General features: G+C 41.8%; 1 protein-coding gene across 4 annotated transcripts in view; it reads right to left on the bottom strand.

Annotated features, from left to right (window-relative positions):
• dock1 (dedicator of cytokinesis 1) overlaps positions 1-16,843 on the bottom strand; it is a 213,360-nt gene that overhangs the window by 60,727 nt on the left and 135,790 nt on the right. For all 4 annotated transcript variants that reach the window (XM_037753937.1, XM_037753939.1, XM_037753938.1 and 1 more), the window contains 2 exons: positions 10,707-10,808; positions 8,483-8,577 (listed from right to left, as the gene is read on the bottom strand). In XM_037753937.1, coding sequence (XP_037609865.1) covers positions 8,483-8,577; positions 10,707-10,808 — 197 coding nt within the window. The remainder of the gene's footprint in view (positions 1-8,482; positions 8,578-10,706; positions 10,809-16,843) is intronic.

Raw genomic sequence — 16,843 nt, 5'->3', positions numbered from 1 at the left:
TGCGAATGATTGACAGCTGCTCAAAGACTGCAGGCTCCAGCTCGGCTCTGATCGGTTGTTTTGCTCCGGTCTGTGAAATCTTGCAGATGCCATTAGGAGCACCAGAGGACACCGAGGCACATGATTTTTTTTTCAGATTACCTGTCTCATACACTACTGTCAGGATATAGTGACCGCTTTATAAAAACAACTTTTTAAATCATATTTGCTCCATTTCTACCCACTGCTGCTTTAATTTCCATTTTATGCTCTTTTATACCTCTACTCCTCTGCATTTGTCATCTATAGTTTTCTGCTACTTTGCAGATTAAGAAATTACTTTACATGAAACACATATAATCATCTCATAAATTGTGATGCCAACACTGAATACTTCCACTCAGAGGTGGGTCCAGTTGACGGACAGTTTTCAGCCACCCCGCTGCTTCTTGATAATGACTTTGATAAAACTACGTTGAGAGAAATCACGTTGGATGTTATCTCTCCTCAGGGGGGCACTATTTAAAGGCCAGCTGACAGGATGCGATCCCAGACACTCTAGTGCACTGCACTCCGAGGGCAAGGCAATATTACTTGCTTGGGCAAAGGCCTACCGTCAAGCAGATACACACATAGCGACGGGCATGAACACACACTCCAAGTAGTACGCTCTGAGTAGTCTGTGAAGGAGGTGTGTTTGGCATTTACATCAAAGCTCTTTGAGGCTAACCTACACTGGCATGTTGGCAAACAAATACCCATACATCCAGGAGCAGCTGGTGACGCAGCACCATATGCAGCACTATATCACAAACCATGTTTCATGACTCTCCCACGGTTCCCCTGCAAAGCTGTGTCTTAATCTCATTACTGCAGAATTACCACTCAAACCGCACACACAAGAGAGCGAGTAGACAACTGTCACCGCATTAACAAAGCAGCATAGTAGGGAAGCCATGTAAAGGTCAGGCTGTTCTTTGCAGCTCACAACGCCAAAAAAGCTGAGGCATCTGAGAAACTCTGGCAGCGTGCATTGAAATGAGTGTGTGCAGATCATTTGGGAGGCTTATAGGCAAACATGTAGTTAAATATAGTTTGATTCTATGTTTACTGGAAGTTCATAATAAAACTTTCAATAAAATAAATATAAGTTATAAACTGGCAACTGAGTGCGAATTCACAAAGAATGGATTGCAGCCACTGATTGCACCATGAATTGTGTATCATTTGCAATCGCTTCCTACCCCATATTGCGCTAATGATATTACAGTGCAAACACACCCATTAAGTTTTGCAGCTGATTGAAATTTGCCCATTTTTTGCAAATGGAAAGGGAAGAAATCATTTGTTTATTCGTTTATATGATAACCTTATTTTTCATTCATTTTTCTTCTCATGTATTTTCAAAAATGACATGTAGGGGAGCTTTATTCATTTATTTTTCATGACACAACTGTCACTGCATCCTGTCACCGCATACCCAAAATAAATGAGCTTGAGCGGAGCATGACGATGCCTCCGCTTGACTACAATCACTGCTGCCATGATCACTGGGAGGTCAGGGCATGACACAATGCACTTTAGTTACCACCAACTCTCTGAAAATGCTAATAATTTCACTGCAACTGTGTGTGGCTATAAGCACCGTTTTTGCAATGAGGCTTGTTTGCATATTAAGGGGCCAATTTTGCGGCAAATGTCTTCATATTACTTAATTTAAATACGTGCATTTGCTCAGTAAAGCCTCGGTTATACTCCCAAGCGGATGCGTACACGGAGAGCTGCGTACACCACGGACTTGTAGTAGTTCTGTTTATACTACTCTCTGGAGTTCACGTCCCACACATGCGCAGTAGATCGCTACTCTACCACTTGAAGCGTGGAGTCCCCTAGAGGTGGGCTGGTAAATATTTTCAAACCAGTTTCATATTAAGCCACAACACCGGACCAGACAGGTATACCAGATTTTACCACTAGGTGTCGCACTTGACTCAGCAGCCGCTTGGGACAAAATGAGAATAGCTGGGCCACCTTAACAGCCCACCTTAAGTGAGCCTGGGCCGAAGTTGTCACTAACTTCTAGGCTAACCGGCGAACCCCCTTCACCTTAATCAACGGGTGGCAAGCAAGGTACGGAAACTTGGCTTGGGTCCTGAGGAGTTGTAGCATTTATTCACCGACAGTCTAAACTGTACACACACGGCACTGCTACGTTCACAGCTATAACGTTACTATAACACCGTCACACACTCGTTCTCTCTCCCTCCCTCTCTGTCTTTTGACCTTATACTCTCTCACGTTACGTCACAATATACATGCTGATTTTATTTGCCAGAACGTGTCATAATGACAAATGCTGGTTCAACCGTTCACCGGCATAAAATCCGGTGTAAACTCATACACCGGACCAGAGCGGCAAAACCGTAAAAATCAATCCAACTCTGATGACAAAATTTACATCACACGGACCCTCGTGGACGGGGAAAGTAGAATTTGGGCTTTAGGGGTGCATTTCAACCTTTGTGGGTGCTTTGAAAATCACGTGGTTTCTTTTGGTCTTATTTGTGGAGGTTTAGCAGCCGCAAAAGCCGCGCAGTCCTTTTGTGAATTCGCCCCTCAGTGTATATGACACTACTGACTAAAACAAGTTTAAAACTTTATTTTTAGATGACGCCTCATTGTTACCTAATAAAACTTGAAAGGATTTCAAAAATCTTGACATTTTTTTTGAGACCCACAGGACCGTGCAACTGGAGCCGTGAGGTTTTCAACTAGCATTCTTTCTCAACAGCTCAATCCTTAAGAGGAGAGCGTGTCAAATCAGATACCCATGAGCCCAAAGGCATTGTGTTTTTATCGTGGTAGGTGGTGGGTTGTGCGGGGGCAAACAGGATCACAACATCATTGGCAGTCTTTTCACTCTCTGCGAGCCCTCCTTCCTTCCTGCCTTCCAGAGCTGCCCTGCAGGTCCTGGATTAGTCATGGAGAGAACTCCAAACGGCAGCCATCCAGCTTCAGAAACCCTCTCCTAATGAGTCTGTGCGGGACTGATGGCATGGGTTATCGAGTTAAAGAGCTGCTTCTTCAGCTCGTCTGGGCTTTCATCTTTTCATCTGCCACGCTGGGCTCTCCGAGAACTCCCCATTCATCTCTCAATCTACCATTCTTACACATAATTAGCAGCTCCGCGAGAAAACTTTTGACGTCATTTGGGGAAATGAACTGATTTGGAGAAGGTCATCTGATGTTAACTCGAATCTAAGAGTTTGATCACAAGTCCTAATAAGCCTGTAAGGGACGGAAAAGGCGTGTTATGTATTATTTTATATGTATGTCGATCAAAGATAAAAAAATACATTAACTGCAAGAAAACAGCTGTTCGGTTTATCTCCACATGTTGTTTGGATAACGCAGTATATTATAACTTTATAAACTGGATTTTAAGCTTTAAAACATGTATCCATTTAGCAATGATGTCCTTTGGTTGTGAAGAGTAGTCTGAGCAGTTAAAGTGTTAAGCTTCTAGACTGGGAGAATTAAATACTCAATTTCAATTTGTTAAATATCACTAATTACAATTGATCATCAACATCATTTTTACTCAATCTGTTAATTAAGTCTTATGGTTGATGCTACAGCAACAGCTGTTCAAATGCTTCACCTTACGACTGGAAGGAATGAAAAAACACTGCCAATGAACATTGTTCAGATTGATGATGATGACAGCACTTAGTATGCAGTGATTCAGCACATCTCAGAATATAAGGTTGAAGAGCGCACATCTCTGGAAAAGTTTACTATGCAAATCTGTAAGGGAGTACATTTAGCTGACTGTACAAAGCAGCCGGCAGCTGTTGTCTGGTAAAAAATGTGATGCAAGGTTTTTCATCCCTGGGAGAAAACCGGCAGTAAAGCAAATGCCAACTTGCGCTAATTCAGTAAGCGCTCTTTAACAAAAATCAGGGTTTACCTACAGGGCACTTGTACCTCTTAAAAAGGCAAGAATAAATCTCCATCGAGTGTCATATCTGCTTCCCTGAAGCTTTCGCAATATTGCCACATTTAAGGAGGAGCTTTAATTGTTGCTAAAGTCGAATATTACTGTTATATTTTACTGTGAATCTGCAACAAAGATTGCTAAAATGCTTTTAAATGTGAACAAAATCACGGTATCTTGGATAAAACCAGACAAGCCAAGAGTGGGAACAACAAGAGGGACCTCAAGGTCAGGATTGTCACAGCCTGACACACATAAGCTTCAGGTGTCTGTATAAAGGGAATATTTTGTGTGTTATATGACCTATAGTGACCTTAGTGAGAAAACATGTTCCTTGTCACTTTGGAGAGTGTGAGTCCATCTCTGCTGCCAGTTACCTGTCACTATTAAGCCATGGTCAGTTGGCATGGGGGAAATGGCAGTCAATGGCGCACCAGCCTGATGCGGCTGTCCCCGGGGCAATTAGAGCCCGTAAATCAGTTTACAACCTGGAGGAAGTAAGAGGCGGCGGGTGGAGAAGAAGGAGTGGGAGGAAACGACTTCTGCTATACTGCTGATGCCCATCTCATTAGTGGTGCTATCGTAATGTGTGGACATGAAAGAATCGTCTGCTGGTTCCGTGGGTGGCTATCTGTGCGCTGAATGTGGCAAGTGTGGATTGCCCAGAAACAGCACACTGTGAGGAAAGACTGAGGGATATTAAAATATGCGTCATGAGGCTTTTCAAATAGTTCTAAAATGTGTCATCTGAGTTATGACGCGGCTAAAGAAGCGCATGTTTTCATTCGTGATTATTTTTGATTCATGACTAGAACAACTCATCCAATTAGACTGTTGTCAGGCTATTAAATAGGCTTTATAAGTTGCTATAAGCCCCGTAGACGTGGATTAATAGGGGCCTACTACACCCACTATTAGGTTTTATCATCTATTCACATGGTAGATCACCGAAAGAAGGTATAAAAGAAGACGACAGCAACCTCTAGCGATCGTAGTAATTGAAATGAATGTTTTTCCCCTAACCTTAACTGTTTTTTTCTTTGTTTGCCTAAACCCAAAGAACCTAAAGAAGATGTAATTGTGTTGCCTAGACCTGTTTTTTTTATTTTGCCTGAAATTTTCTGTAATTTTGTTGACTAAACTAAAGAAGCCTTTTTGTTTGTGTTCAAAACGTGATGTTTCATTCACTTTTACAACATGTTAGAACGTGTTGCTTTTAAGTTTCACTTTCACTTTTACAATGTAGTAGGCGTAGTAGGCCCCTAATGACCCACATCTATTGTGCTTATAGCGATTGATAACGTCTATTTAACGGCCTGATAACAGTTAAATCGGATGCACAACTTGACACACAGTGCTGAGCTACATCTCAAATTAATCTTCAGGTTCCCAGCTTTCAGATGATGTACACCACTTCTATGTGACATATACTGCTGACCTGCTATCTCCCCCTAAAGACCCCCTGTAACCCCCTAATAAAGACAAAAACTGGTCTATTGTGGGTCTCAGAGGGTTAAAGCACTCGACAAAAACAGCCGAAAGCAATAAAAGTCTAACCAAGATGTTTATGTTAACAATGGATCCAATGACTATATCACTTATAGTGGTGGAGAAATATCACCAAACTCTTCAGTTACTCTTAGCTGTAGAGCTTTTTAACATCTTCTTGCTAATTATTCTGGATTTACAGCACATCTCCTGCATGGTTCAGTCTCAACGCTCTCATTAATCCTCTTCCCAGCAGCAGCAGCAGGCAGCTGTTTTCAGCAAACAAGCCCTGATAAACCCACTATAATGTACACTACCTGCCCAGCACTAATGGGACAGACAGAGTTAACAACCGGCTGGTGATTACAGTCAAACATCTGAAGCTAAGGAGCCAGATATTTTGAGACGGTGGGGACCAAAACAGGGCTAAAATGAGAGTAAATATGAGACTTCTATTGAATTTGAATGTTGGCCAAAAACAGAAATTAACAGAGCTTTAAAAAATATTAATGAACTTCAGGATGAAATGCTGGTCCTAGATTAATGCTGGAGCCTCTGAGACGTGACACTTTCAAGTTTGCAGAGACTGCTGTGAATTCAATCAGTCTCCGGTGCTTTGGCAATCAAAGAGCATGACGCACGCACACACAGCTTCCATGCCCTCAGATAGTTAATGCAAAACATGTATACCTATCTCATGGGATGAGTGAACATGTCACCTTGGGTTCTCACTGTGGGGAGCGGGAAACAACCGATCAAACACGCACTGAGGGATGGCGAAAAATAGAAAAGTTTTGCTAATTGGTCACAAAGCCGACACATGCGGTATTCAAACAGGCTCAAGTATAAAGTCTGGGAGATGAATCAGACTTTGACAGGCTTATTTTTCATTGAGTTGAACGATGATTTAACTCCAGAAAGTGGCTGAATGCACCGATGGGGAATGCAGAATTAATCTAAAGGCTGTCACAAACAAAGTGCAAGTAGACAAAAGGTTCAATTGGGGAAGCGTCTGCTGAGTCATGGGAGATGACACATTGGCCTCTAGTCTGCGAGTCAAAAATAAAACATTTTCATAGGCCACAGTACAAAGCATGATGTGAGAATGAACTGCTGGGAGCCCAGTGATGCTCATCACATCCCTAAAGCTGCTCCAGAAAGTACAGAATCACAGTGGGTGTGGAGTGTTTGAACGAGCTTGTTAGTCCATTGCGTGCAAGTCGGCGCATGTGTTGTGTGTGTGTGGCTTAGGAGGGTCAGCACTGCATGTTTTTTACACCCCAACACTGCAGCTCGGTCTGCAGCAGAACAGATGGGATTTGCACACCTGCAGGGCACAGGGGAGCTTCTGCATTGTGACCCAGGTGGCTCATGATGTTTTTTAGACGGGGCGCTGTGTGAATTCCAAAAGGAACCGGGCTTATAGCAATCAAATGTTGAACTGATGAAAGCAATAGAGCCAAAATTGAGTAGCAATGCAATCTCTAGTCAAATATCCTAGCTGGTGGTGATGATGTTTGGAATGGTTTTGGAAGGAGTGGGCAGGGAGTCAAACAGCTCAGAGTCAACTAGGGGCTGCCTCTGTAAGCTCTGCACCTGCCGTAAATGGCCACTTTGAGCTCCAGGTACTCTCTTGTAATGTGAAAAGCCTTGTTAAGACAATAATGGGGTTCTTCACTGTATTTTGTCTGATGAATGTTCCATTAAAGGGGAGCTCCACTGATTTTACACATGCATATTAGGTGTGGGGGAAAAAAATGATTCACCTATGTATCGCGATATTGTTTTTTACAAATTGATTTTTCTATGTTCATCGATATATTTGCTTCATTTGAGTCTATGCGGAGGTAGGAGGAAGTTACCGCTTTTACTGTTGTACTCTGAGTAACGTGACGTACATATGAGTCTGACAACGTTATAAGAGTGTAAAATGCTAAATCGGTGTACTCTTTTAACAGATGTGTAAATTTCACAGTGGATCTTTGGACCACTGTTCAAAACTAGCAGTCTAATATACCATATTTAGAATATTTTCACCGCTTTATCTTGCCGTCAGACAGCCGTTTACAACGGGGAACTATTATCTATGCTCTCTTCAAAGCCACCAGACTCCGTTGGCAAAAACAGTATAGATAAGTTTCACTTTCAGTTCAGCTCCCCATCTGAAAATATTCTAAATATTGCTTACACTTAAACTGATATCGATTTTTTATTAGTGGACCTTCTTTTTAGGTAGTTAAAGTACGTTTTGCTGCTGACCCCGTCCACAGCAGTACATTGCTTTGCTTCCGTGTGGTAACTCCTGTGTCCTGTTTCTGACTCCTGCTTCTCCAAACTGGAGGCGTGCCGACCGTCATCTACTGTAGGTAATACACTGACTATGAACTATGAATAAGTACCTCATACAACCTCACTTCAAATAATCTGAACTATCCGTTTAAAGTTTTGCTCTGACAGCTGTTGCCGGGCCATTGCATAATAGAGCACTACAACTCATTTCGGCACGTCTCTTCTGAAAAGATACAAATGGAAGTAGAAAAAAAAAAATCCCAAAAGCTTTAAATTCTTTTCAAGCTCTGACTTCATCTAACAAGTGCATAAAAGCACAGCTCTCGACTAAACTCCTAAACTGCAAAGCACATTTCATCTCTTTTTATATTTTTCCAACAAAAATGGAATCAGGCGATGTTCACATTAATAAAACAGAAGGCCGTGGCAGCACAACAAGCACCAAAGTAAAGAGATGCTGAGCCTAAGTTTGGAGATTAGCAGGCAGCCTACACCCGGAGCATCTATAATTCATGTGATTGTTTGCGGCTGCGCTGACTTCTCATCTGATTGCTCCACTGCTGAGGCCTTGTGCCGATATTTGCATGGAGAGAAAAACATTAGAAAACATCCTTACCCACTTCTGACTGCTGTTCCTTAGCAACAACAGTGTCAGGAGTTTAAAGCAGCATGCTTTGTGTGTGTGTGTGTGTGTGTGTGTGTGTGTGTATCCAGCGGTTTCGTACTTACTTATTTTGCATCATGTTCATTATGACCCAGTCTGAGGGGTAGACGTTTTTCCCAATGAGATCTTTAAACATGATAAATGTTTCCATTAGGAAATCCTGCAAGAGAGAGAAAGTTTTCAAAATGAAAACTGTTATTCTTCACACCTCCAAGATAACAGCAATCTGAAATGAACTGTTAAGAGTTTGTGGCTTTCAGGCAGAAACAGCTTTTAGATTTGTCAAGGTGACACATATATTTTCCTTTTGCATGCGGCACTTGAGACCGATAATCCAACGTGTTCTTAATCCTCACATATTGTATCACAACAAGATTACAGCTGTCTTACTTCTCACGGGAAACTATTCTTATCGGATCATTAACCGGATTCATAATTATCAGCTATTAAGGCATAACTTGACAACTTGATAACTAGGTTCAGTTATACTACTAATAGATGCTCAGCTTCTCTATAGCAACATGACTTCAAATTCTTCCTCCTTAAAAAGCACAAGGAGTAGGATTTTCATAAAAATCTATGTATAGATATACATACGATAATGATCCCTCTCAATCATCACTTTTGACCCACTAGAAGTGTGTGGCGGTGTCTGTATCTACAGAGAGACCGTACCCTCTGCCCGGATTTTCCCTTTTCTTTTCATTTTGCCGTGTTCGTGACGTTTCTGGGCGTCAACCTCTATAAAAACGTGATAGCGATACCAATTGAGTACTTCATTCGATACCCATCATGTGAATGGAAGCTGTGTGTGTCCCCCACTGGCTAGCTAATTGTCGCGACACTGCACAGAACTCATGCAGCGATCCCGCCGGCTCTGTGCAGGCAGGCAATCCCGGCTGTATGGGTTGTAGCTGCTGCGGTAGTGGGACAATCACACGTTGCATTAAATCAAATTGAATTCAATTAAATTGAAGAATACTTGCAGTGATTGGCGGCAAGCGAAAACCATACAGATAGACATTTTGGTAACACTTTATAATAACCTTCATTTATAAATTTATAGTATAGCGAAAAACCGCAATTATAGAGAGGCAAAGCACCTGTGGTTGGGTTTCACCCACTGGCGAGCACCGTAACCCCCTAATCCTACTCATTGCGCCTTTAACCTCCTTCCCTGTAAGGGCTACAAAGCCATCAAGTTTCTTTGTAATTTGAACATTCATTATTCTACTGTCACACCTACAAAAGCTTTCTCTTAATGAGTTGCAGCTAAATACCAAAAACATAAATATGCATGTAAATCTATTTCTGGCTGTAGATGTTTCACTCCTGGATGAATCCCTGAGCTTTGCGGTGGCGTGTTTAGAGAACAACTGCAAAACAACAAAGTCCTTTGGAGTGCAGCCAGCTCCGAAATGTGGATATGGCCCACGCCAGCTTCAGAAACAATAAATCTGCGGGAAGATCCAGCTTTATCTCAGTGATTGTTTATCCTGCTGTGGGAACTAGACAGGCGGTCTCAAACAAGCCCCGTGTACAATCATGAAGGTCAGAGACTTCTATTCATGTTGATTCACCTGAAAAATATCATTAATGCCTCAATAAAAACATCTAGATGAATAAATGCTGCTTTTCGGACTGAACAGGATGTCAGCATACACAAACTCAGGTACAAATAGGAGGTAATCTTACAAAGTATATAAATTCTTAAAGGGGGATTCCTTCATTTAATAACAAATAAGAGTGCTTCAAGTGAAGCCAGAATCTCTGTCTGTTGGATTATAAAGCTTTACCTGTAATATAAATCAGATTCTCGTCCTTCCTATGAAGCTCAAAAGTCGTTTGTGGGGATAAAAGCAAACAGTGGGATTTCCCCACTTGTCAGAGTAGTGTAACATAATGCTAATCTGGCAGCAGATACTCGAGAAATACGGCTCTGAGGGGGGAATTATTCAGAGCTGAAATCCATAACATCAATGAGATTTATCCCTCCTCCACAACTTGTTGGCTGCAATGAGTGATCTGCTTCCCTTAGGAGTTACTATCATCAAGAGCATGCTGTGCATGTAGCAGCCGGAGAGCAGGGACTAACAGAAATTCAATTTCATACTTTATTGTGGAGGAAAAACATTTTCCTAACGGATCTAATCTAACTTTTGATTTCTGGAAAAAGACAGAGCAGAATGATCCTGAACTACGGGGCCCTGCAATTTAAGTTATTACACGACAATGCAGCCTGAAGTGTCTCATCTAGCAGACACGGACACACTGGTAAGGTGTACTCACCACCACATCGCTCCTTATCTTGCCAAAGGTGCTGATCAGATGAGCGTAATGATAGTCGTCCATCTGCCTCAGCGTGGCGGTCATGCTGGCCACGAAGCTCCCCTGGAGGAAAAAGAAAAAAGAAGCACATTCAATTCACAATCAAGTTCAAATTGAAGGCTGAGGAGAGAATGACTCGCTGCCTGTGATTTTGATGGATACTGACTGGCGGAGTTGATTGGATCTGAATACTGAAGCAGGCCAGGCCTCCCAGGTTTGAAAAGGTAGGCGGCCACACTCAGTGGCTGATCTCATTAACCGGCTGGCCTCTACTCCCCAGCTCTTTGTCTCCACTGATTATAATGCCTGTGAGGTCCCTGAAGTGTCTTTACTTTACGGTGCGCCATACTGGCTCTGGTTAGCATGCTATACATGTGCTGCGGAGAGCAGATAAGGGGAAGGCAAATGTTTTGTAGGCTGGGTGGAATGAAGACTTGCCACTGCCATCGAGTGTCACGCCAGTGTCTGGACAAAGGCTGAAACATACTGGAGAGAAGAACTGGGAGAGGAACTGGGAATGCATTGACATATTTTGGAGGGGCCCTGCTTGACTGTTTGTGTGACTGGATTGAATTCATACTGTTCAACAACATTACTGTCTTTCAGAGGCTGTAGCACACTCAATTTGAAACTAAATAACCTAAGGCATCCAACCATGTCATAATAGCTTGTTGGGAAGAATGCTAAATAACGCTCCAAAGTTACGCTAAATTTTGGTGAGGGAAAAACTGGCATGGCCATTTTCAAAGGGGTCCCCTTGACCTATGACCTCAAGATATGTAAATCAAAATGGGTTCTATGGGTATGAGTCTCCCCTTTAGAGACATGCCCACTTTATGATAATCACATGCAGTGTTTTTAATGCAGTATGAATGTGTTCATTTTCACCTATTCTAAAAGTGGTGTATTTGAATATATTTGCATACTGGGGTCCCTAAACAGTCTTGGAATTGCATAAATTGGGTATCACTGTAAAGCTTAGACTCTTGTGAATCCAATGAGCCCAACTGTATTCATGTGTGATGATGTTAGTCCCGATAGTAGCCGTTTCATTGTAGTGAGACCATTTTTTGAAACGTGACCTCACTGTATAAAATGACCTGTGGTGACCTCTAGGATAATCACAGCCTCATGAAACTTTACAACCACAAACTACAGACCTAGAGCATTCAGAGGATGGATGGCTGTCCTAGGTAGATTGACAATAAGGGGGTTTCTCAGCAGTTTACACAACAGAAGTGCTCGCCATCCAATCGCCGAAAAATGCAATTCTTGCAGAAATCTCCAAATGTCAAAAGTGTCATATACCAAATCACAGCATGGTTTTTCTATGCTGTTCTTCAAGGTCTTGGTGGCTTAATGTGGGATTTTGGAGGGATTATTGATCATTTTTATTAATTCTCGAGTTGTAAAAAATGGTTAAATTTAGCACCAAATCTCTGTAACAAATGGTATTCACCCAAAAAATTGCTGGAACTACTTATGGGACAAGTGAGCATGGGAATGGCCATTATATACTTCTATCATAATCTAAGCCCAAACAAAACAAAATGTTTATTACAGATTTATGAAGTTAATCCTCAGCTTTCAGATGATGCACATCAGCATACCAGAGGTTTAGGATGACAGTTAGATTGTGTGAGAAATTCACAGGAATAGATGAATCAAGCACGGGATTTATACACAGAATCATGATAATCAGCTACCAAGAGACTCATACTAGAACAAAAGAAAAACAAAAAGACGCAGATGGAAAAGAGATAATGTTATAAGGGTTTTCACTGGGCTAACAAAAGATGTACTGCTAATTAAAAATAAATGTAAACAAAGAGATATAGAATTTGCATAAATACTTTTGAAGAATAAGAACATACAGTATTATTATTGGAATACTCCCAGACAGTTTTACCTCAACTAACAGATCAAAGAAAGAGATAAGAGAAGGTAATTAAAACCGCTGTGTCACAGAATGCATGAAAGCACATCCAGATTAATAAGTCTGATAAGCATTAAGATGCACGAGCGTTACAGGTGCCTATCTTCAATTCAAGTAAGCATATCGCAGGATTGAAACACACACACACACAGTTCTTTAACTAGAGATAACAAAAAGCAATGACCTTTGAGAAACTGGTATTTCAAAGGGAAGAATAAAGTAAGGCCAAAAGGAATGTTTTCCAATTTGATATCTCTTAAGAGAGATATTTCTTAACTGATTTATTTGACTGAAAGCATCTTTCTTTACATAAAGACAGATGCACAAAGCTGCTTTAACACACTCGTTTAAGAAGTGAAAGGTCACTGCTTATTCATGTTGTCTATAAAATAGAGTGGATTTGAGCAAAGTGGATGTGTATTTTGTAGGGGTGTAAGAAAATATCGAAAATATGGAAGAAAAGTATAATTTTTACTCAGATTTTATGCATATGATGGTGTGTTCTTTACACTAAAACCGTTTTCTTGAAATTAGATTTTAAAAATCGCAATATATCGCCTTGCTTACAGCATTACAATATATCGCAATATATTGAATCATTAGCCCTGTATCATGATACGTATCGCCAGATTCTGGCTAATACACAGCCCTGTAGTATTTTGACTAACAGTGAGATTTAGTCACAATAACACCGACCCATTCTCCAAAATTGAGAGTCCTTCCATAACCAGTCACCTGAATAAACCCCAGGTTTGGACCTTAATCTGGACAGGGACTACCTCAGCGAAGAGAAGACTCATGCGACGGATATATAACTCAGCTGTTTCATGGTAGTTAATCCTCACAGGGCATTCAGTTTCTGCTGGAGAACCTCTCCTTGAGCTGTAATTAGGCCTGACCCACCAAAACACAGCAGAGCAGAAAGGATGCTGAACACTCACACACACTCTCCCCTCACCTGACCCCTCGCTCCAATGCTGCTTTTCCCTCTGATGTTCTTGTGGTTGCTTAGTTTTCAGTATAGCATGTCGCAATACCTTAGACAAAGCTTAATTATTATCGTAAATATGTACGGTAATTACCACAACAATAAGATAATCATGCAAAACAATCACAAACGTCTATTATTCGTGTTTCCCTTCACTTTTTCTTTTGTTACGCTACGTGGAGCCGATGGCGGGCTTCACTTCTCTCTCAGTAATGCTTCAGAGAAACCGGTGTGACTCATGTTATATTAATATGGAAATGTTTTTCTAAAGCACAGAGGGCAAGACTCTTTCATCTGTGAGGGCATGTAAGCCTCAGCTCTTCAGCATTAAAAGATGGAGAACAAATTTAAACAGAGCCTGATTAGAAAATACTGAGGAGACAAGTGTGTGTTAAGTGTGTAAAGAGACGCCTCTGTCACATTTAACTGGAGAACAAAGGACGGCGTTACTTAATCACAAGCGTGTGGATAACCTCTGCTACGGAGTTAAAGGCAGGTTAGTGGCATTGGTCTTGTTGGGGAAGATTTAACGTTTTAGTTCCCCGGCAAAAGCGGCAATATTCAAAGGCTTGTTTGACGATGTTGAAACCATCTTTCTCCATTCAAACTCTTAATTCCCCAGATCCACCAGTCTAACTGGCGGGAGGGGACGGGCACTGGCTGCTGCAATTCCCCACACATTGGGCAGTCACTTTATTAATAAAAGGAGCAAGGGCTTCAAAGCAGGCAGCAGTCTTTAGAAGTCATTGGCGCCTCTTGCAGCAACTCCTCCCACCACGCAGACTACTGTAGATCAGCTGGAGGGTATCCCGCGCTCGCTCATTCTTTCCATCGCTTCGGCTGTGAATGAATCCCCAAGAGAAGGAGCCTTCAGAGCAAACTGTACATGCTGTAAGCCTCGGTGCGGGACTTGCCATAAGGCTCCAGCGCTGCTTACAGTAGTATAAGCCCCTTCAGGTATTCCCAACGTTCAATTAAGACTGCCAACAACACAGGCATACATACGCCAATGTCACTATTGATTTTATTCCTGTAATGTGTCGCTCATGAATGAATCAGGTGGACTCCATCTGCGTTCTGTTCGGGATGATGTTTGAAACGAATGACAGATACTCGTACAGGTTACTGTATGAAGGATGCGTAAATGGCCGAGCTCATTTGGGTAATTATTTTTGCCTTTTCCAGAAAACTGGAAACCTTTTCTACTGTTTCGTTTCGGCTCGCGGCGGCCGCTTGCTGTTTGTTTTTGGTTGAAGGATCAGGAACGAATATGACAATAAAAGTGTTAACTTCCTTCATCAGGTCACATGGGAAAACATTTTTAGAAGTGCTTGGGAAAATAGTGTTTTGACGATAAAACATACATACTTTGACCAAAATGTGAATTTTAAGATTTGAATACATATGGAGCACTTCTGGGAAGCTACAGAATGATATAAAAACCTAATAAATAATAATAATAATAATAATGGGCATACCCTTTAGCCTTCCAATCAAATGTAATTGCTGTTAGAGGCAGTAGGTACAGCTGGCAAATCCTAACAGCACATTAAAGACAGGTGAGGGATCTAGCTGCCATATTCTCGGCTTGACGTGGTTTCAGAGTGGAAGATAGAGACGGAGAATCTCTCCCGGAAAAGGGATTCTGACGTTTCACTGTGCAGCGATTAAGATCTAAATGCGGAACAGAAACACATGCCACACCAGCTGTTAAGGGCTAATGTGAGAAATAGAGATGTGGGGGCATGACGGCAAATGGGAAAGTTCAGGTATGCTGCTCTCAGGTCTCCAGCTCTAAGTTGATAAGTACAAAGCAACGCGGCGTGATAGCCTTCGCTGTCATACAGCTGACTCCACAGGTCCATCAGAGTGGCCAGCGGCGTTTGAAGTGAACCAGAGCAGCTCAAAGGCCAGCATGTCTTCTCATGGCTCATCTCTCCACTTTTATCGCTGGGATAAACCCGCTGGCGTTACCATGACAATGCACTTATTTATTTTATTTTTTTAAGCAGAGAGAAAGGATGGTAGGAAGTCAAATAAAGCAGGCGAAGAAAAGAAGGAGTCTCTCCCTCTCTAGTCTCAAGCGGACCTATCAATTGTGATTTTGGTGTGGGCGACGGAGGTGTGTGACACACTGAGGAGCTGCACAGAGGGGTCCCTTCAGCTGCCTGCCGAACAACAACAACAACTAAAAACCAAGAAGCAGAGACGGAAAGGTTAAAGAAATCCTGACACAACTCCTTTTATTGCTTTGAATGTGCAAGGTCGCTTTCAGTTGGATTGTGTGATTCCTCCTGCAGGCAATGACTTGCTTGTATTCTAGCTTGAAGGCTGAATTTATTTGAATTAAATCACATAAAAAAGGAGTTCCTTTATCTGTGAAGAAAATTCTGTCAATAGAGTGTTACACAGTTTTTTTTGCATGTAAAAGGTCTGCAAAGTTACAAAGCCCAAAGTCCATGCCAAAGGGAGTTCTTCTCCTCCACAGAAAAGCTGCTCCTGAACTGCTTTGATTGAAGTCCCGCCTTTTCTTCCGTAACGTGGTGATGTCACCAAGTAAAACATTTGCATAATACCTGCTTAGCAGCTAGTTTGGCACGGCCTCAAACAAAGCTAGTTAGAAAGGAGCTGGAGCGGAGTCCAAAGAGTTTGGTCTGGTTGACCAATCACAACAGAGTGGGCCAGCTGACCAATCAGAGCAGACTGGGCTTTTCAGGAGGGAGAGAATGAAAAGAGGTGCTGCAGCACAGCCGGTAAGAGAAAAATAAAGCCTTTTTTGAACATTAAAGCATGTAAACATGTTCTAATAGAAACCCCAAATAAAAACGGCACCTGAAAATGAGAATAATAGGTCCTCTTTAAAAGCCTCAGTGACAGTACACCAAAGCAAAGTCATGCTTAGACAACATTGTAGTGTCCAAAGCATGTACGCCACGTTTTGCTAGAAATCTAATAATCCTATGCCCCTTTGCGCCTGAGATGACAGACATATAAATTGCAGTTATAGAACACTACACTTGTCAGTGATGATGTGAAATGATGATTAACAAGTGTCCGAAAACGCAATTCTCTAAACACAAGAGTGCCCTTTTGAGTGTTTGTCATGAAGGGATCCAAGGGAGCAATTTGAGACAAAGCTCATGACCTCAAAAAGGCTACAGAGGACATGAACAA

The sequence above is a fragment of the Sebastes umbrosus genome, chromosome 20 (genome assembly GCF_015220745.1).
Source record: "Sebastes umbrosus isolate fSebUmb1 chromosome 20, fSebUmb1.pri, whole genome shotgun sequence".
Taxonomy (NCBI): domain Eukaryota; kingdom Metazoa; phylum Chordata; class Actinopteri; order Perciformes; family Sebastidae; genus Sebastes; species Sebastes umbrosus.
The sequence above is the reverse complement of the archived record's forward strand: the minus strand, read 5'-3'. Positions and strand labels throughout refer to the sequence as shown.